Genomic DNA, 21,283 nt, shown 5'->3' with positions numbered 1-21,283 from the left:
CCCACCTGCCCTGGAGCCCGTGAGACCGCTGCAGTGAGCAGCCCACTCACCGCAGCAAAGAACCAGTGTGGCCAAGAATAACAGACATAAAGTTGTCTCAATCCGGGGCTCTGTGACACCCTGGAGGGGCTGGATGGGGAGGGGGCCGGGAGGGGGCTTCAAGAGGGAGGGGACGTGTGTATACCTGTGGCTGATTCATGCTGATGTTTGGCAGAAACCAACCTAACACTGTAAAGTTGAAAGTTAAAAAAAAAATTCCCTGATCCTAGGAGCTGGTCCTGCCCTCTCCCGGTCAGCCACGAAGCAAACACAGCACGTGTTGTAACTGGAGGTTAAAAGAAAGCCCCAAAGCCTCCCCACTTTAGCCTGGACGGGTCTCCTGCCGCTGCCGGAACACCTCCAGTGAGGGGCAGGCGCCACGGGCGGGAGCTGCCCGGCTCACCTTTCGACAGCTCCAGCCCTGAGTGGCTTCCCCCGTGTCTCAGCGGGTAAAGAATCCGCCTGCAATGCGGGAGACCTGGGTTCAATCCCTGGGTCGGGAAGATCCCCTGGAGAAGGGAAAGGCTCCCCACTCCAGTATTCTGAACTGTATAGGCCACGGGGTCGCAAAGAGTCGGACACGACTGAGCAACTTTCATTCACTTCCCTTCCCTTCAACCCTGAATGGCGCTTTCCCACGCTGAGCTGATATTTGCAGTCCCGGCAGTCACTGAACTGAATGGAGAAGGGTTTTTTATCACCACGTACAAATCCCTTGGAAGCTCTCAGACATCTGTTTAGAAATGATCCCTCTCCCAGGGAGTGGTGGAAACTCCTTCCGAAAGCAGGGACACGTAACTGTTACAACAGCAGGAAAACAGCAACGAACGTGCGGGATCCGGGTTGAACCTGCGAGGGAAAACCTGGGCCTGGAATTTGGGTGTCTGAGGGAGGGAGGCGGCGTTCTCAGCAAAGCTTCTGCCTGGTGGGAAGTAATTTTGCCAGCCGAAATATACTTTTACAGTTGATTTTTTACACTGACGGGAAAACATCTCCTGGCAAACTCCTTGCATGGGGCTGAGGCAACATCCAGCAGGCAGGGACTCCTCCCCTGCGAGAAGGGTCCCAGGTTACATTGACTGACTCACGTTCTAGGAACCTAACCGACCGCAAAGGCAGACATTTAAAATATGGTGTGTTGGATCTTTTTTTAAAAAACATACTACTAATAATTTATCTTTAACAAGGCAGGGAAAGATCAATGGACACAAAGCTGGAAGATATACCAGAGAGCTAAGTTACTAGCTGCCTGATCCTGGGAGTGATCTCTCTTTTTTTTTTGGCCTTAGTTTCCTCGTCTGTAAAATGGGGGTGACCATACCAGTCCTGCCAGCATGCTTGGGGCTGCGAACACAAGCTCGGGGGTCAGCCCGCCAGGGTTTGAATTCCAACTCCAGCACTAATTGCTGCGTGGTCTGGGGGCAGAGAGATGCAGCCTCTGAGCCTCAGATTTCCCGTTATAAAACCCGCCCTCTTCAGAGGCGATGGGGTAACCCACAAAGACCACTCGCCAGGGTCAGGCTCCTAAGTGCCCAGGAGTGTCAGCCAGCATCCTCTACCCATCCTGTGGCTAGACACGAGAGTGACAAAGGGCTGAATGAATTCAGGATCGCTCTCATTGCCTCGCCTCTCACCCTGAGCCAAAGGAAGCAGCGATGAAATCGGAGGAGAGAGAATTCCAACCCGTACACCCGAGCCGAGAGGACCTGCACGTGTTTCTGCAGAACTGATGGAAATGACTGATTTTATCACACTTTCTATGGCTTTTGGAAGGAGAAAAATCCAGATTGCAGAAAGTGCGATCAAAGCCAAGGGTGCCGTTCGATTCTGTCTCTGTCAATCGGCCTGAGAGCGCGCCGACTCTCTGCAACATGGAAGCGGAACACGCGCCAGATTTCAGAGTTTCATGAAAGCTGCGGTGGGGACGTTTCCAACACCAAACGATCGCTAGAAACACCTACGGCCTGAGGAACATCTCGCAGCTGAAAGAGTGTTTTCTGTCCCAGACTCCGAGAGAGGAAATCCAAAACCGCGTTGCCTTTTAGTATAGCAAAGCTGTCTTGGGAGCTCTCAGGGGAGGAACAAGAAATCCAATGATGCTAAATGCACGGTTCTGATTCTGTCGTTCCAGCAATCAGGGTTGGGGTGGGGGACTATATCCCTGACAGCTGCTTAGTGGCCACAGATCAGGTCCCTGGGTTCCTCTTCATGGGCCGTGTAACCTCAGGCAAGTCTCAAAGTCTTTCTGAGCCTTCCTTGGGGGTGAGGGGCAGATGATGAGCTATAAATCCTATCAAAAAGAGGTCTGAGAGGGCTCTTCCAACTTAACTCTAGGGGCTCCCAATCTGAGGTCCAGGGATAAGCTTTTCAAGGTCTTCAAAGCCCTGGAATTCTATGCTGCATGAATATAAATGCAGAGAAAGAAAAAAAAAAAAGATGGTCAAATTGCCCAAGAGGTTAACTTCCCGTAAAAGGAGTAGGACTGGGGGATGGAAGAGTGCTTCCCGGTCATTACTCTGGCTTGGATTTACTATCCAGAGCGTGGGCTTCGCCTTATTCGTAGAAATTGAGGATCCTGTACAAAAAGAAATCACCTGCCAAATTGCCCACACTTGTGAATACGTGCATTTTTGTTGGGCAATCAAGGCTTTCAGAGGAGCATGGAAGGCGCAGAGGCCTCCAGGAGGTAGGGCAGGGCTGTGACCTCACAGAGGAAAGCTGTCAGGCTTGTGCTGGGTGTCTCTACTGACCCTGCTCCTCCCTGCCTGACCCCCGCTCCTCCCTGCCTGACCCCCGCTCCTCCATACCTGACCCTGCTCCTCCCTGCCTGACCCCTGCTCCTCCATACCTGACCCCGCTCCTCCCTGTCTGACTCTGCTCCTCCATACCTGACCCTGCTCCTCCCTGCCTGACCCCGCTCCTCCCTGCCTGACCCCGCTCCTCCCTGTCTGACTCTGCTCCTCCATACCTGACCCCGCTCCTCCCTGCCTGACCCCGCTCCTCCCTGCCTGACTCTGCTCCTCCATACCTGACCCCGCTCCTCCCTGCCTGACCCCGCTCCTCCCTGTCTGACTCTGCTCCTCCATACCTGACCCCGCTCCTCCCTGCCTGACCCCGCTCCTCCCTGCCTGACTCTGCTCCTCCATACCTGACCCCGCTCCTCCCTGCCTGACCCCGCTCCTCCCTGCCTGACTCTGCTCCTCCATACCTGACCCCGCTCCTCCCTGCCTGACCCCGCTCCTCCCTGTCTGACTCTGCTCCTCCATACCTGACCCCGCTCCTCCCTGCCTGACCCCGCTCCTCCCTGCCTGACTCTGCTCCTCCATACCTGACCCCGCTCTTCCCTGCCTGACCCCGCTCCTCCCTGTCTGACTCTGCTCCTCCATACCTGACCCCGCTCTTCCCTGCCTGACCCCGCTCCTCCCTGCCTGACTCTGCTCCTCCATACCTGACCCCGCTCCTCCCTGCCTGACCCCGCTCCTCCCTGTCTGACTCTGCTCCTCCATACCTGACCCCGCTCCTCCCTGCCTGACCCCGCTCCTCCCTGCCTGACCCCAGCTCCTCCATACCTGACCCTGCTCCTCCCTGCCTGATCCCCGCTCCTCCATACCTGACCCCGCTCCTCCCTGCCTGACCCCACTCCTCCCTGCCTGACTCTGCTCCTCCCTGCCTGACCCCGCCCTGGGCTGCCCCGGCCTTTGCTTCTCTTGCTTGCGGCTCTGTGTCTCGGGACTGGGAACTGCTTCCTGCCCTCGTCCCTTCAGACCTGGACCGTCACCAACGTCCCGTTACTGCCCCCTTTGTGGACGCTGCACGGTCCTTTGAGGCTTTCCTCTCCGCTCTGGAACAGGCCCTTTACTCAACCCTCCTCCGGTTACCCAGTCGGCAGGTGCCATCTGCTTCCCGCTGGGACCCTGACTGATACAGTATTTTCAGTCCGTCTTTGTACTGTCTCTGCCCAGCCACTCACACAGACTCACACGTGTTCCCTGACACACTCACTCAGCCTCACCGACTCACACAACGGACGCACACGCTCACTCACACGCACTCATCCCCAAACGCGTGCACACGCCTGTTCACAGGCAGAGGGACACTCGCTGCCCCACAGCACTGCCTGCCCCCGCCCTTTGGGGAATGCAGGCAGGTCTCCAGTTAGAATCCTGCCCCGCTGAGCCGTGGGGGCGCCCGGCACGCAGAAGCCCTTCTGCGGGGGTGGCTCTCACCGAGTGCACCCTGGAACTGGTGACTCTCGCCAGCTCTTATTTCTTAAATTTTTAAATTAATAATTAAAAAAATTTCTTTGGCCATGCTGCATGGTCTGTGGGCTCTTAGTTCCCCAGCCAGGGATCAAACCCATGCCCGCTGCATCGGCAGCGTGGAGTCTTAACCTCTGGACCTCCAGGGGAGTCGTGCCGGTTCCTATTTTTAGAAATGCTTCGCTCTGTCTGGGACTGATGTGGATGAACCCAGCAACTGCACCTTCTCAAGGTGCCTGGAGAGAAGCCTCATGAAAAGACTAAGTTAAAATGGCCTTTGAAACCTTACACCACGTAGAAGAGACCTAAGAGTAAAAATAAAATCTTTCCACTCAATTTCAGGTAGGGACAGATGGGAACCTTCAGGAGATCACACAAAGAAAGATTAATTTAGATGGATGGCACCAGGTGCTTTGGGTGGGAGTGGAAGGGAGACGCGTTGTAGCTCAATATGAGGTCACCTTTCCAATGACTGGGGCCGTCAGTGATGGACAGACCTCGTCTGGGGCTGCTTCACAGAGACTGCCATAGGAACTGGGAGCAAATGGCCTCTAAGGCTCCTCTAACATGCACCTGTGACCTGGGCCCATCACCTCCCCCTTTGGAGGGTCTACTTCCTTATCTGTTAAATAGTCACGTTAGTCGAGGTGCCTTCAACAGCTATAAATTCTCTAAGTCTCTGACTTCTGCAGGCAAAGATCCTCAAGATCCTTGGGGTGGGGGCTGGCATTTGGAAAGGAGCTGCAGAAGTAATTAAGGATGGAAACGCGAGTCTCTAGCTGCCTCTGAACGTCTGAGTTTGCAGATTAAAAGAAGGCTGAATCTTGGCTGAATGATTCCATTCCCTCCAGAGCAAACGGCAACAGCAGGACGTTGGGGGGGAAAAAAATCTAGCCTCTGTTGGAGAGGAAGAAGCAGATGAATTTGTTTGGGAGACAAAAGGCTGGGCTAGGAATGGTGCCTCCAGCAGCAGCAACTAGTCTTTCAGCCTCCCTGGACCTCAGATTTTTTGTCTTTAAAGTGGGGATGAATGTACCAACTACACTGACTGTGCTAAAGGTGAATGTCTCTAACCTCCCTGGTTGGGGTGGAAAGCAGCCAAGAAAACAGGTTTGCATCCAGGCACCCACGCTTACGGGCTCTGTGACCTCGAGAGAAGTATTTCACTCGCAAGCCTCTGCTTTCTCATCTGTGAAGTGGGGGGAGGGAAGCTCCTCCTAGGCAGGGGGTGAGGAGCTTTGAGCAAACACACATGGGACACTTCACACACTGGCAAGGAGCCTCGTGAGACTCTATGGAGCGGGCATACAGGATCCGCTGAATGAGCCCGGCCGTAACCCTTGTTCTCTTCTCCAAGGTTTTGGATCGGTGGCCAGGAGCCTCCCTGACAGGTGATCTTAGCTCAGCACTGGGTGTCTGTGTGGTGCCTGCAGTTTGCGGCAACATGAGGGCAGTGTCTGGCTCCCCGGGGTGGGGAGTGAGGTTGGGGGGTGCTCTGAGGAGGCAGAGCCAGGGCCACAGAAATGCCCCCTGCGCCCTTACTCCTTGGGCTCTCTAGAAACTCTTAAACCATAAGGGTCAAATAGAGCACCTTTGCCTCTTCACACTGAAGCCAAAATCACCGCGGATGGTGACTGCAACTGTGACATTAAAAGACGCCTACTCTTTGGTAGAAAAGCTATGACAAACCTAGACAGTGTGTTAAAAGGCAGAGATGTTAATTGGCTGACAAAGGTCCATATCATCAAAGCTATGGTTTTCCCAGTAGTCATATACAGATGTGAGAGTTGGACCATAAAGAAGGCTGAGCAATGAAGAATTGATACTTTCGAACTGCGCTGTTGGAGAAGACTCTTTGAGAGTCCCTTGGACTGCAAGGAGATCCAACCAGTCCATCCTAAAGGAAATCAGTCTTAAATATTCATTGGAAGGGCTGTGCTGAAGCTGAAACTCCAATATTTGGCCACCTGATGTGAAGAACTGACTCATTGGAAAAGACCCTGATGCTGGGAAAGATTGAAGGCGGGAGGAGAAGGGGGCGACAGAGGATGAGATGGTTGGATGGCATCATCGGCTCAATGGACATGAGTTTGAGCAAGCTCCAGGAGATGGTGAAGGACTGGTGTGGAAGCCTGGAGTGCTGCAGTCCATGGGGTTGCAAAGAGCAACTGAGCAACTAAACAAAAACAACACTCTAGCCTGGAGATCTTTGGTGGGAGGGTCAGCTATCTGGGGCCCCCAGGGATTATGCTCGCAGGGTCCTTAAAGACCCTCTGACCTGTCTCTCCACATTTAACCTATGCTTATTTATGACTGGTCTTCCCTGGGGGCTCAGCTGGTAAAGAATCCATCTGCAATGTGGGAGACCCGGCTTAATCCCTGGGTTGGGAAGATCCCCTGGAGAAGGGAAAGGCTGCCCACTCCAGTAATCTGGCCTGGAGAATTCTGTGGACTGTACAGTCCATGGGGTCACAAAGAGTTGGACACGACTGAGCGGCTTTCACTTCGCTTATTTAGGATGAGGTCTAACTCATGTCCTGCTGTGCCTAGGGTGACAGAGGGGAGGGATGCAGTGCGTGTGTGGGTGAGCCCACCACGACCAACTGAAGATGAGAACTCCAAACCGGTTCTTCTTGGAATGAAAGACTTTCCTCTAAAGCTGTATGAGACCTCGAGTCGGGGTCTTCTTCCTATCTCTACTCTTCACAAGCTCTCCCACCAGAGGAGTTAGCTGGAGGGCTGAAGAATTCCCAGTGGCCAGAGGGAAGTTATGAAGATGAAGACTTGCAGTTTAGATCACAAGAATTTTTATTAATATGTTACTATTTTAAGCCACCATACAAATATCCTTTGTATTGATTTCAGTGTGATGTACTGACTGAATAAATATGACAATTTCTGCCAGGGAGCCAAACAGTATTTTTAACCTACTTTAAATTATGTGTTGTTTCCTATGGGTTTTTTTTTTTTTTTTAAGTTTAGAGTTGATTATAAAGGCACTTTCAATTTTAAAAAATGCTTCTTTCCAGAGAACACACACACATTTTAAACTATTAATTGTAAAGCTTGTTGTTGTTGTTTAGTCTCTAAGTTGTATCCAACTGTTTGAGATCCCATGGACTGTAGCCTGCCAGCCTCCTCTGTCCATAAAGGAGTGGATAATTATTTTTTAAAACTACAAACAAAGATTAAAAAAAGGAAAATGATTTTTTCGCTTATGGATGCCATTATGTTGGGTAATACCATTATAATAGAGGAAATTTGAAGATATAATTGAAATACATTCTTAATCATATTTTGTCCCCTGATTCCTGCCTATTTACCTAATTTAGCCTGTTTACGGTATATAACACTGTGTTCTTAATCAGGACCCTGCCAGAAATTTTGGGACCTTAAAAAATTAAGGGAACCCACCCCCCGCCCCCAGAGAGCTGAAGTTTTCCACACATTGTCTGATCAGCTCAAGATAATAAGGTTCATAGATAAGGAAATGGGGATGGAAGGAGGGCTTTCAGCTGGTTCCCAATAGTTTGCCCCAAGTTCTTTTCTCTCCCTTTCTTCAAAATGGGGAGAGGGATCCCTTATGTCTCAAAGCCATTGGGAATGTAAATGAGATGGTATTTAAAGACAGAGTTCTTGTTTGGAAAGTCACTGAGGAGCTAACAGTAACACTGTAATCATTACTTGTCACTCAGATGAAATCTCTTGGTTACGGACAGAGATACAAAATTTCCACCTTTTGAGAAAAGGATAGGAGCTATCACCCTTGCTTGGTGAAGCAAGAAACCTCAGAAAATTCTGGTGCAGGGGACAAATGGGACGCCCCACAGCTTCAGAGCCGGAGGAGCTCGGAATGGGTTCAGAACCAAGGAACCAAATGTTCCAGGAGGCCCTGGTCTCGGGGCCTAACTGCCAGCTGGGAGCGTGAACCCTCCGCGGGGTCCCTGCCCCTGACGGCGAGCTTGGAGAACCGCATGGGGTCTCCGAGTGGCCGACGGCTGGAAAGTCCTCCCTGATTTTGAGCCGAAACCCAAGAGGGGAACGTGGTGCCTTCTCTTCCTGGGGGGCACTGCGGCCTGACGTGTCAGGGTGCCCGCCTCCTCGCAAAGCCCCGGGGGACGGGGGCGCGGTTACCTGAAATTGTAGCCCGGGGAGACACTGCTCTTCTGCGAAACGCCGTCCAGCCGGGTGAAGGAGTATCTGGGGATGCACTGGTCCCAGGCCTTGTCCAGATCGCACACCCAGCCGATCTTAATGCCCAGGACTCCGCCCTGGAAGGAGAAGGGGGCGGACTGAGCCCTCTGATGGAGCGGGCGGAGGGCAGAGGTCGGGGGAGAGAAGAGGGCTTTGTCACGCATCCCTTAGCAAAGAAGTGCTGTAGCTGAGGGTCACAGCCCCTGGGCCTCTCTGATCCCTGTTTTCCGCATCCTTTTTTCTCCCCATGGCGCTGGCTCTTGTGGAGGCCTGCCCTGTATTGCGCATGTGGCCCTAACTGCCCCACAGCAGGCGGGATCTGAGTTCCCAGAGTAGGGATTGACCTGCTGCCCCGGCTTTGCAAGGCGGGCCCTGAACTGCCGGACCACCAGGGACGTCCCTGGTGTTTTTTGGTTATCTTTAGTCCCTTAGTTCTCAGGCAGGGAAGTGACCACTGATCCACCTTCCCGTAGTGTGGGCGCTCCTGGGAGATCGGAGGCCTCTGCCTGCACGTGGAGCGTGAAGACAGGAGCAGGGGAGAGGGGGCTGGGGGTGGGCAGGAGCACTGCGGGCAGGTGCGGGCACAGGCCGGGCACAGGTCTGGGGTGCCCCCACCCGGGGCATGGCCACACTGCAGCTCCTCCCCGGCCCCCAGGACCCCCTCCACCGGCCAAAGGGCCCCCCAACCTCAAGGCAAGAGTGGCTTGGTCCTCACCGTTTGGGCCAGCTTGGCAAAATCCTGCCCCGCAAACTTGACCACGTCGCCCACCCGCAGGATGGGGCAGAAGGGGGCTCTGTCCGGGTGGAAGCGGCAGGTCTTCACGTCTGCCGCCGTCAGGTCAGGGAGGAGGTTCCCCCTGGGGAGTGGAGGAGGGTTGATGCCTGGGTTTCCCTCCAGCCCCCGCCCTCTGGACGCTCGCGCCCCGCACCCCCCACCTCTGCCCCTGGCCTTTCCATGGCCTGCACCGCCGCCCTCCTCTGTGGGGGTGGGCGGCCTTATCATCGGCTCCTCTGTTGTGCTCTGCATGCGGACACCCACCAGGAAAAGCTGAACGGGGAACCACTGGAGAGGGGCCGCCCCAAGGGAAAAGAGATACCCCGTGCACTTGTGGGCTTGAGGCAGGGAGCAGAGGACCTCTCCTTCTTCGGAGGCATCCCCCATTCCAGGCCCAGGGTCCACTGTCCCTGTCCCCACCCGCACTGCCCAGCAAAGCTCCCGTGTGGGGCCTCAGCCCCAGCGCATGAGGCTGGCAGGGAAACCGGTCCCAGAGTCCACCCTGGAGAGGTCTCCCCCTGGGGAGCCGGGGAAGAAGGGGTGTCCCCCTCCCGGGGGGAAGGGGTGGTTGCGATGCTTCTTGGCTTCAGGAAGGAGCTAGGACTCATTCCTTTGTCCTCCTGATGCGAACAGCTGACTCATTTGAAAAGACCCTGATGCTGGGAAAGATTGAGGGCAGGAGGAGAAGGGGACGACAGAGGATGAGATGGTTGGATGGCATCACTGACTCAATGGACATGAGTTTGAGTAGACTCTGGGAGTTGGTGATGGACAGGGAGGCCTGGCGTGCTGCAGTTCATGGGGTCGCAGAGAGTCGGACACGACTGAGTGACTGAACTGAACGGGACTGAGAACTCACTTCTCGAAGTTGAAGAGGGGGAAACGGATGCTGTTCTTGATGAAAATAGTGAAGTTCTCGGCTTCCATCATGACAGGCCTGTGGGCGAGAGCAGGAGGCCTGAGCTTGGGAGGAAGGAGGCGGAACCAGGAGGAGGGTCCACCTACCTTCCTGGGAGCACCTCCTGACGGCCTGGGCGGGGCGTCTCGGGGTCTGGGGGAGACGCTCCGAGGGCCCCGGCCCTGGCCCCCCCCCCCGGGAGTGGACGGGACCCGGGCACCCAGAGGCGCGGCGCGTTCCCGGGCGCTTACGTCTCCACCGTGTCCACCTCCGCCGGGCACCAGCCCTGGATCTCGCAGGTCCGCAGCGCTGAGCTGTAGTTGACGCAGCGGCCGGTGAGGATCCCTGCGAGGGTGGAGCCGCGATCGCTGGGTGCACGCCCGGCTCTTCACCCCATCCCTCTCTCCCCATCCTGGACGCCCCCCAACACACACAGGGACCCCGCAGGCGGAGGGAAAGGCCGGGTCAGGGAGGTGGACCGGGGGCCCCGTGCTCCTCAGACTCCTCCCTCCTGGCCTCCCCAGCCCTGGACTGGCCGGACGGAGGGGACGACCCATCCTTCCCGTGTTCCAAGCCCCTTCACCACGGAGGCCCCTTCACCGCGGAGACCCCTTCACCGCGGGCTCTTTCCTGCCTCCGAGCCTTGGCTGCCTCTGCTCCTCTTGCCTAAAATGCCCTTCTCGAAGCCTCGCCTGCCAAATCCTACCTGTTCTTCAGGACCCATCTCAAATGTCCCTGCCTCTAGGAAGCCACTCAGGGCCACCCGCCAGGAATCAGGGACTCCCCTGGTGGCTGAGCGGTAAAGCATCTGCCTGCAATGAAGGAGCCGCAGGAGACCTGGGTTCGATCCCTGGGTGGGGAAGATCCCCTGGAGGAGGGCAGGGCAGCCCACCCAAGTATTCCTGCCTAGAGAATCCCCATGGACAGAGGAGCCTGGTGGGCTACAGTCCATGGGATTGCAAAGAGCCGGACACGACTGAAGCGACTTAGCACACACACGCCAGGAACCAATCTCTCTCCCCCAAGCCCCCACGTCCCACTGAGCGTCCCTGAGGGCCCTGGCCACCTGGGACACCTGTGTGCTCCCCATCCCTGGACCGGCAGCTCTGGGGCAGCCCCCACTGGGGTGGCATGCGGCGGGCTGCTGTCAGAGCGGGCAGTGCCACCCGGGACCCCTGATTCCCACCGTCTCCCCTGGCGGAGACGTGCTGCCTTCAGGGTCCGGCTGATGCTGTGGGGTTGGGAGGGGATGGGGAGGGGGCCTCACTCACCTCCCCCTGGGAAGCGCTCAGGCCCACACTGGCTGTCTGACACACAGCGGAACTTCTCCTCGCTCTGCAGGGAGACAGGTGCAGGGAGGATCCATCACCCCGGGGGGCAGTGATGGGGGGCGCTGGAGGGTGGGGGGTCCCACGCAGCTCCAGGGGCTGGACCCTGGGCCCCTGAATACACCCTGAACCCCATGCCTCCCCCAACCACGCTGCACTGCCCTCACCTCTGCGCAGAAGCCTTGCATCTGGTTTTCCGTGACGATCATCTTGGTGATGATGACGAAGACAGAGGTGCCCTTGGGAGGAGGAGGGAGAGGGAAAATGCAACAGTGCCAGTTTGAGAGGTGGGTACAACTGCCATCCCCACTGTACAGATGAGGAAACTGAGGCTTGCACCCAGAGATCTGGCCAAGGTCATGGGGCTAACAAAAGGCAGAGGTGGGGTCCAAGCCAGACTCTTTCCAGCTATCCTTCTGGCCCTTCTTGCTCCCCCCAGGGTGTTGCCCTTGATTTCAGGACAGGTTGTAGCAGAGCCAGGGAGAAACCCGGCTCCCTGACACCCAGTGCTGCCTAGCAAAGTGGGAAGGCAGGCCCCAGGCCCCAGCACCTCCCAGCTGCTGGGGGAGGGGTCCCCCGGATCACTGATGCCACGGCATCTGGTCTGGGAATCCCATTGGTGCTCCTTGCCTTGGCCCCTCCCCGCCAAGCTACCCAGCCTCTGGGTACCCACAGGCTCCCGGGCTGGGCAGAGGAATGTACCTGGGGGGGTGTCACATAGTCAGACACGTCCATGACTCGGTTGGCATAGCGTCCGAAGCCCTTGACCTTGGTCACCACCGAGGACTCGATGGCCGTGTCCCGCACCTGGTACGCCTTCTCGTGCAGGAAAACCCACCTGGCGGGGGGCGTGGGGGCGGAGAGCAACAGAGGAGGGGTGAGGCCCTCAGACAGAGGCTGGGAGAGGCCCCTTCCTGTCCGCCTCCAGAGGGCACGGGGCGCCTGGGCTGGAGGCCTGGGCCAGCCCGGGGTTGGCTTAGAGTCACGTTCTCCCCCTTTCTGCACTTTCCCGCAGGAACCCTTTTAGACTCCTTTTTCCCCCTAATCGAACCCCTCTTTGAAATTTTAATACCTATCGATGCCATTTGTGTACTGTTTGTTGTTTTCTGCCTTTTACATAAAGAGACTGAGATGTTTGGACTTCCCTGGTGGTCCAGTGGTTAAGCGTCTGCCTGCCAATTAGGGTTAGGGTTCAATCCCCCGTCCGGGAAGATCCCACAGGCCCTGGGGCAACTGAGCCCGAGCACCACAACTACTGCAGCCTGGGTGCTCTGGGGCCTGTCTGTCGCTGCAAAAGAAGACCCACAGCGACGAGAAGTCACTGCAGCTAGAGCGGGGCCCCTGCTCTCCGAAACTAGATAAAGCCCACACACAGCAGCGCACACCGAGCACGGACAGAAAGTAATTAATTTTTTTTTTAAAAAGCATTTTTAAAAGAGTAAGGTTTTTTTTTTTTTAAGTTTTCCAAGAACCAGTTTTCAGCCCTGCTGTCTTTCTCTCTCTGGCGGCATCCGGAGAGAGGACGCAGAGGGTCACGGGCCTCTGACCCCAGTGCCTCCCAGGCTTTGCTCACGGCTGTATCCTAAGAGCTGGGGTTCAGCGGACCAGCCAACGCAGGCCCTGGGCGCTGGATGAGAAGGACGTGGGAGGGAGGCGGGGCCTGGCAGGTCAGGGGTGGGGCTGGGGAGGGAGGCGGGGCCTGGCAGGTCAGGGGTGGGGCTGGGAGGGAGGCGGGGCCTGGTAGGTCAGGGGGTGGGGCTAGGGAGGGAGGCGGGGCCGCCTATTTCTTGGGCTGTGCTGCCACCCAGAGGGCATTTACCTGTACTGGTTGACACGGAGTAAGAAACTACGGTCCTTGTCCCCCAAACACTTGGGCCAAAGAATAAGTTTAATAGAGAAGGGAGAAAACGCAGATATGAAGGGGAAATGGTCAAAGCAGACCAAGTAATAATTTAGCAAAGTCCAGGAGCTTCAGTTCTTGCGCAGGCGCTAGAGATAACCCTCTGAGCCCTAATCTTTGAGCTGTCTTATAGATACGGAAACTCCCCAGCAGGTGGAAGAATTTGATTAGGTGGTGAGCGGACTATAGCCGTGACATAAGCTGCCACAATTCTGAGAACTGGTCTCAAAAAAAAAAAAAAAAAGGAAACAAACCAACCCCGGAACTGAAGATGAAGTGTACTGAAAGCAATGGAGACGCCGTCGGTCAGACCCCCGATGACCAATTTCAAGACGACGATCAGAGCTGTTTCTGCGTGCAGCTTTGCCCCCCTTCAGCCGATAAAAGCTGAAGCTCCCTGATTGTCGGGGGTTGGGGGGTTGGTGGTGTGGGGAGTCTGCCTTTGGAGAGCATCTGGCATCTCAAAATATAGCAAACTTTCCCTTCCACCGACATGGCCTCTTTACCGGCTTCTGAGAGGCGTGCGACTGAGCCCGCTGTCAGTCACGCGGCTCCACCCCGCCCCCACCCCGCAGCGTCCGGGGCAGAGAGGGTCCACGTGGGGCCGGGAGGATGCCCTGGGATTCTTCCCTTCCTGCCTCCCTCACGGGCCCCTCCCAGCCTTCCCCAGCAGCAAGGAGGGACTGCCCCTGGTCCCTTGCTTTCCCCTGGGTTTCGGGGCCGTGCTCGCCTTTTCACGGGAAGTCACCCCCTGCCCTTGGGGCTCAGGCCACGCTCAGCCTCAACATCACTCGCGAAAGTTCCATCTGCTCCTGCCTGCATGCGGGGAGGCGTCTTCACTCTCCTCGCCGTGCAGACGGCAGAACCTCCTCAAACACGTTTGCGAAACGCTGCGTCTGTCTGCCCAGCTCTGCAGACACACCGCGACTTCTCAGGGAATCTAGGGGCGCACTTGGAGAATATGGTGTTAGGGTCGTCTTCTGATGCTCACGAGGGCGATAACCGGGGGTGGGGTGGGGGGGAGCCCCGTGAGAGGAAGACGGGCAGGCGGAGTGGAGACTGCGGAGCTGAAAAGACGAGGCTGGCTGGCGGGGTGGGTGAGGGCTGGGAGGTGGCTGCAGGCTGGCCCGAGGAGCTTAGAAGCAGGGGTTGGGACTTCAAGCCTGGGAGCTTTCTAGCCTCTGGGGTCCCCTGATGTTGGGAGACGCAGAGGGGAGCAGCTCGTGGGTCGTGCTGGAGTCCCGGTCACTCGTGGGGTCCTACCTATGGGACTGAACTTTACAAGCGGCTCCTCGTTCAGTTTTCAGTGAAAGGGTTCACAGTCACCCCCTAGTGGGGCTTCCCTGTGGCCCCCGAATTCTTTTTTAAAAAAGATATTAAATTATTTGGCTGCGTAGGGTCTCAGTTGGGTTTCCTAGGTGGCTCAGGGGGTAAAGAACCCGCCTGCAATGCAGGAGACACAGGTTCGATCCCTGGGTCGGGAAGATCCCTTGGAGGGGGCGTGGCAACCCACTCCAGTGTTCTTGCCTGGAGACTCCCATGGACAGAGGAGCCTGGCGGGCTACAGTCCATGGGGTCGCCAAGAGTCGGACACGTCTGAGCGACTGAGCACGCAGGCACGCAGGGTCTCAGTTGCAGCACCCGGGGTTCTAGTCGTGGTGTTCCACCTTAGCGGCCTCAAGACACCTGGGATCTTAGTTCCCCGACCAGGGATCGAACCAGTGAACCAGGGTCCTCTCATTTGAAGGCAGGTTCTTAAGCACTGGACCGCCAGGGGAGTCGCCGGCGCCTGCGTTCTGAACGCTGGCTTGAGAAGGCAGGAAAGGGTGGTCACCGCCAGCGCCGGCCGAGGGCCCCTCACCTGCGCTGCTGTTCCTGCCTTGTTCCAGGCAGCGCCCTGAGTAATGAGCCATTAAGAGTTCTCTGCGTGCTTGCGAACTGCTCCTCGGAACACCACGCCTCTGTGGAAGTCTGCAGGGGGGTGAGCTTTACTTCCCTTGCCCTGCCTCCTGTGTTGTGAATACTGGTTTCATCTTGGTCTTGGGAGGGAAGGGGGCTCATGGAGAGGTGTCAGCTGCCTGTCTCGCGTCCCAGCAGAAGGAAGGGAGCGATTATGGAAAATGGGGACGTCGTCCAGAAGAGCTTTATCAGCTCTCAGGCTGCGGCCCTTGGAGCCAAGGTGGGGGGCGGCGGTCTGACGAGCACCTCTGCGGCTGTGCTGCCCTCGCCCGGGGTGGGGGAGGGGGCCATGGTGGCCACTCGGCCCCTGGACCCTCCGCGTGCCTGGCCGTGCAACGGACATGCCTCTGTGTGTCCAGCAGTGAAACGACCGGCCTCTCCTGTCCTTAAAGTCTGGGAACCTTCAGGTGGGAAGCGGCGTTCAGATGGTCACCATCGCTGTAGGATCCGCCCAGCACGCTGAGGATGCAAGAGTCCTTTCTCATGACCCAAGGGGACCGCTGTGCTATTATCCTCATATTACACACGAAGGAACCCAGGCCCGGAGCAGGGCACCGACTCGCCGAGCTGGCATGCACATTCTGACCCTGGATCACCCCTGCAGGGCCCCCAGTGGGGTCCCGGCCCTCAGCCCCCGGTCCTTGTCCAGCTGGCCTCGCCCATCAGCCGGGAGAGCAGCCCCCGGCTCAGGGACGTCTCAGGGGGATGAGCCCAGGGCCCTTGGGACGATTAAGCGGCCTCTCTCCTTCTCCTCCTGCCTCACGGCTCCTTCCTGTGCCCGGGCAGGATTCCCCTCCGAGTTGAATAACAAGCGGAAGCATTCCAGTGCCCCCTCGGGGCATGCGGGCAGCTGGAGAAAAGGAGGGTGTTCATTTCCAGAACAGAGGGGCCGCATCTGTCTCTAGGGGCCAGGGCTGAGGAGACGGGGCGGCACTGAGCCTCCAGTTCTTGGCACGGACTCTGCTGCTCTGACTTCTTTCTCGCGTTCCTGGTTCATTATTTATAGAGTGGGAGGCGGGCGGCAGCTCCCTGGCAGGTGGGATGTGCAGGATGGAAGTCAGGGCAGTGTCCCATCTTGTCCACCACCCGGGAGTCAGGGAGGAGATCGGGAGGGTATGAGGGGGTGTGTGTGTGTGTGTGTGTGTGTGTGTGTGCGCGCGCGCGCGCACGCGGGAATCAGAGGGGTCTCTTAGGAAGGTGTGAGCTGGGGCGAGGGAAAGGGGGACACGCCGGGAGCCTGGGAAATGTCAACAGTCACTAGCTTCCTGAGTCACCCAGCCCAGGCAGAGACTGGCGTGTGTCATCTCCTCCTGCCAGAACCCTCGGAGGAGGCATTGAGGTGGCATCGTCCGGATACGGGGACTGAGACGTGGAGATGGAAAGTGACCTGTCTGAGCCCCACTCCTGTTGGGGCTGGAGCCAGGCTTCTAACCAGGTTTCCCCATCACGGGGCTGGGGTGCTGGGCGTGGGGCGAGCAGGAAGAGAGCCATGAGATTCCATACCCCTCTTTGTAAACTGGATCAATCCCCCCCTTTTAGTGGCTTTACATGTTGGACGTCTTTGGAACCTTTGACCTGAGGCTGAACGTCGTGAACCAAAGCGGGTGGCCATGCAGATGGGGGTCCTGGAGTGGGAGAGCCAGGGCAGGGCTGTGATGGGCTGGGGGCGCCTGCAACCCCGACAGGCCCTTCCCAGGGCGGAAGGGGCACCCCAAAGGTGGGAGGCCCTCACTGCTGTGGGCTTCCTGCAGGAAGGCCCCAGGAACCAACCCCAGGCCGGGCACTGGCTGGCACGTCTGGGCACTCAAGCCTCAGGGATCATCTCCTTCTTCCTCCTTAGGTGCTCACGGGATCTAGACAAGGGGTGGGCTCTTAGGAAGTCCCCCCACTGCCCCACCACTGCAGAGGAGACTGGGCCCAGAAAAGGCACGAGAAACACCCAGGAAGTCCTCACAGAGACACCTCTGTGCACCTGGGGCGGGTTAGGAAGCCAGGGATGAAGGGGCGTGAGCCACAGGCAAGCAGCTGAGGCTCAGGCCAGTGTGTGTGTGTGTGCGCGTGCGTGCGTGCGTGCGTGTGTGTGTGTGTGTGTGTGGTTGATCAGCTGGTGTGTTGCTGTGCGTACATAAGAGAAGTGGTTGGCTCCTGTCACTCACGCCCTAGGTAAAGATGTGCATCTGGTCTACCTGGCAGGGCTAATGTGGAAGCGATTCAAGTCAAGCATTAACCTCAAAGCTCTAAAACTCCTTTCAAATCCTCCTGCGTCGGAGCCACAGCCACCTCTCTTTGCATGACTGCCTGGCCTCTTAACGGGCTCTCCTGCATCCACTTCTGCCCACGCCAATCCCTGGGGTGTCAGCCAGGGCTTCCCACCTCTCCCCCTACACATACACACACACACACACACACACACACACACACACACACACACAGGTTAAAACGCATCAGGAGCTTCCATCACCGTACATCACTCCTCTGCAGCATGAAGGCTCGGAGGTCCAGCCTCTGCCTGTGGCCGCAGCCCCATCCTCCACCATCCTCTCCTTGGCTCCCTCTGCTCCAGCATCAAGACCCCTTCTCACCCCGCATCCAGCAGGCCCTTCCACATCGCAGAGCGGGCCTCCTCTGCCTTGAACCCCCTTCCTTCCCTTCCCGCACCTGGTGGCTCTGACTCATCCTTCAGCTCTTGGCTGCAAAGTCTCGTGTCCAGAAAGCCTTCCCTTACTTCCCTGGCTGGGTCAAAGGCAAACCCTTCTGTACCCGCGACCCACGGGGCACTGGGCCCCCCTTCTTTAGCCCCGAGCCACCGCTGCCATTTTATATCTGCTCGTGGAGATGGTCTGATTAGTATCCATCTTTGGCCGGGTCAGCTCCATCGGGGTGAGGACCCGTCCTGCTTGGGCCCACTGTTCCCGCCTCTGTGTCAGGAGGACACGCTTGGTACAGTCCTGCTACCTTCGTGACCATGGATGCGTGTCCCGGCTCACAGGCACAGAGATGCGGCTGAGGCCAGGGGTTGGGCTGAAGAGCGCGCTGCTGGCACTGCCAGGCGCTGCTCCGTGGGGAGCTGTCAGGCTGGGAGACGGATGGGGCTGGATGTCAAGACGCCAAAGAGCCTCTCCCACCCGCCCAGCAGGCCGGCCTGCAGCACTGAGGATGGGGCACCGGACTGGATCAGGGAGAGACAAGGGCGGTGGGGGGCGGGGGCGATGGAGCCCGCTGGGTCTCTCCTCCATCAGTCTCCTGCCTGGAGCCCACAGAGCCAGGCCAGGCTGGAAAGTGCTGAAGTAGCTCTGTGCTCACCTGGACCAACAGACCATTCTGCAGCGATGAACAACCACAGCTATGCACATGCAGGCAGACATGCAGCCTTAAGAACCAACTTTGTGCCAGGCGCCGGAGACACTGACGGAGAGCATGTGCAAACATCCTAGCTCGTGAAACCTCAGCATTGGAACAGAAGTTCATTTAAAGCCATTTAATCCCATCCCAAAGCTTGAATCCCCCCTCTAATGTCTCCGCGAGGAGACTCCATGTGCAGCCTCATCTACACACCACATGAATGAAACCCGCTGGTTCTCAGCACGCCTGTGGAGCTGCTAAAAATTTCCTTCATCCATGTCCACCCATTTTCCCATGCACTACTCTGGCCTGGTGGGCCAGCAGGTCCACTCCTGCGGCCCCAGCCCCCACACACACGGGTCTCCTTTGACCTCCTGGCATGAACTCCTGACGGTCATCAGTGTCTCCCACACGCAGACCCGTTGTCTCAAGGAACAGTGTGAGGCGAGAGACCCGAATGCCAGGGGAAAAAGAAACAGACCTCCGAGGTTTCCGTCCCGCTTTCCTGATTCGAATCACCGCGAGAAGGACAGAACCTGTGTCTCCCCCCAGCCATTGTTTCACGAACCTTTGTGTATACATGTGTGTACGTGTGTGCGTTGTGCACCTGCAAGAGGTGGGGGCCAAGAGGGGGTGTTTTGACCTCCCTGGCCCTTAAGCAACTCCCAGGATGGGTTCTAGGGCATGAAGTCAGGCGGATGCAGGGCACCGATGGTCTCTGACAAAGGGGAGTATTTCTGGCCCCTGAGGGGGTGGTCCCCTATGTCATGCTCAGAAAAGCCTCCTTTCTCTGCAGTAAATCTTCCCTGGAGGGGTATTTGCACCCATTTCTGCCTGCCACCGGTCTCCCCACAGGGGCAGGGTCCCCCACCCCACCTCCCCACCTTGTCCTGCGCTCAGAGAGCGAGGGCTCCCCTTCCACGTCCTTGCAGCATCTTGCCCAGCCTGTCCCTTCTCCGCGCTCTCTCCGCCATCCACCTGGTCAACCTGTCACCGACTCCCTTGTCTCATCGCCTTCTCCTCCCTTCCCCTGGCTCCCCCGTCTTTCTGAGACCCTGAAGAGTTGGCTGAAGGCAATGGGAAGGTGTGTGTATGTGTGTGTGTGTGTGTGTGTGTGCGGGGGGGGGGGGGGGGGTCTGTTCTCTGGTTGGGGCTCGGGGAGACGAGAGAGTGAAGGGGAGACGGTGGAGGGGCCACAGCTCCCCTCCTCGGGGTGCATGGCTGCGGTCCAACTCTGGAGGGTTTAGTGGAAGAAAGAACTCCCCGATGATGGCAGCGGAGGCCAGTGCCTCGGATGGGGCCCCACAGATGAGAATGTCACCCCCCCACAGGGGAGACGCTTAGGCAGCTGGGCAGCAACACTGAGGGGAGGCGGGGGAGGACGGGATCCGGGGGCGGCCCTTGGGGTCGCTAGGACCTCAGGTTTCTAGGTCCTGGGGGCCAGAGACTCACCCCACGAAGTAGGAGATGATGAGAAGCTGAACCGCTCGGTTGATGATCCCAATGGTCCAGCTCTTCACGACCACCGACTTGGTGGTCTCGTAGGTGAAGAAATCTGAGATGCAGTTCATGCTGAGAGAATGACCCCTCAGGAGAGACCCAATGGAGGACTCAGGAGGGAGGGGTCATCCAGATGGAGGCTGGGGGGGGGGGGGGGGGCGGCTTAGAGGGGGCTTGAGGAATGTGGAGCCTGTTCCTTTAAGTCAGGCAACCCTAGCCCCGGGGCTCAGCCTCTCTCTGCTTTCCACCCTCAGGTCTGCCAAGAGTCCAAGGCCAGGGTGGGTGACCCCCTTTTTGTTGGTTTCCACCCCACTCCCCTGTGATGTCATGGCAGGGGTGGGGTCTCCAATCCCAGGCTCCTGATTGCCTGGGATGCAGCTGGCGGGGGCCCTCTGGGACTTATGCTTTATCTGCACTCTGTCTACCGCTTAGGTTCTGTTCTCTTGTGCTGCGTCTCCATCCCAGCTCACCAGCTGCTCCACGCTTTCCTGAAAGCCCCTTGTAATACCCCACCCCACCCACCCAGCAGCCTGCTTGAGCTGAGTTCATTCCTGTCTTCCTACAGCGCTCAATTCTACAGACACCCCCCTCTTTTCAAGAGCTGCCAGCAACAGCATGGGTTGGGGGAGGGGGGTCCCCTGAACCTTTCTCCTGGCCTCACGGGAGAGGGTGACTAAAGAGTCACTTAGTTTCTATTTCCTATCCATCCTGGCAGTGGCTGAGGTTCTACTTGCAGCATTGCATTATAATGCTGGGTGTTTTTTGTGGGGGTTGTTTTACTGTCAGAGTATTGATCTGAATCATCTGTTTGATTACATGCTCCTGGAAGGCTGGAACTGTTTCCATCTTGTTTGCTAGTTTCCTCAAATCCTACCACCGTGTCGGAGCTCAATGCGTATTTACTGAATCTAGTTGAATTTATGTTGCTAGAGAGTGTGGGAACAGCCATCGTCCAGAGGGTAACACCATGAGTTCAGGGAGCAACGGTGCGTTCACGTTGTGTCTTGTCCCAGGATCGAAGCTACTGGTGTAACCACACGTCAGACTGTCAGAGAAATGTTGAGTTTCAACATTCTGCCTTAATGTCTC

The 21,283-nt window shown here is 57.3% G+C and overlaps 1 protein-coding gene across 1 annotated transcript in view; it reads right to left on the bottom strand.

Annotated features, from left to right (window-relative positions):
- The window catches only part of P2RX3 (purinergic receptor P2X 3), a 32,776-nt gene extending 12,110 nt beyond the window's left edge, over window positions 1-20,666 (bottom strand). The window contains exons 1-8 of the mRNA XM_043876451.1: window positions 20,147-20,666; window positions 12,196-12,331; window positions 11,661-11,732; window positions 11,437-11,500; window positions 10,417-10,510; window positions 10,127-10,204; window positions 9,208-9,349; window positions 8,433-8,569 (exon numbers count right to left, since the gene is read on the bottom strand). Coding sequence (XP_043732386.1) covers window positions 8,433-8,569; window positions 9,208-9,349; window positions 10,127-10,204; window positions 10,417-10,510; window positions 11,437-11,500; window positions 11,661-11,732; window positions 12,196-12,331; window positions 20,147-20,265 — 842 coding nt within the window. The 5' untranslated portion in view covers window positions 20,266-20,666. The remainder of the gene's footprint in view (window positions 1-8,432; window positions 8,570-9,207; window positions 9,350-10,126; window positions 10,205-10,416; window positions 10,511-11,436; window positions 11,501-11,660; window positions 11,733-12,195; window positions 12,332-20,146) is intronic.
- Window positions 20,667-21,283: the final 617 nt, after the last annotated feature.

This window comes from Cervus elaphus, chromosome 1, assembly GCF_910594005.1.
Source record: "Cervus elaphus chromosome 1, mCerEla1.1, whole genome shotgun sequence".
Taxonomy (NCBI): domain Eukaryota; kingdom Metazoa; phylum Chordata; class Mammalia; order Artiodactyla; family Cervidae; genus Cervus; species Cervus elaphus.
This window is presented reverse-complemented; position numbering and strand designations above follow the sequence as displayed.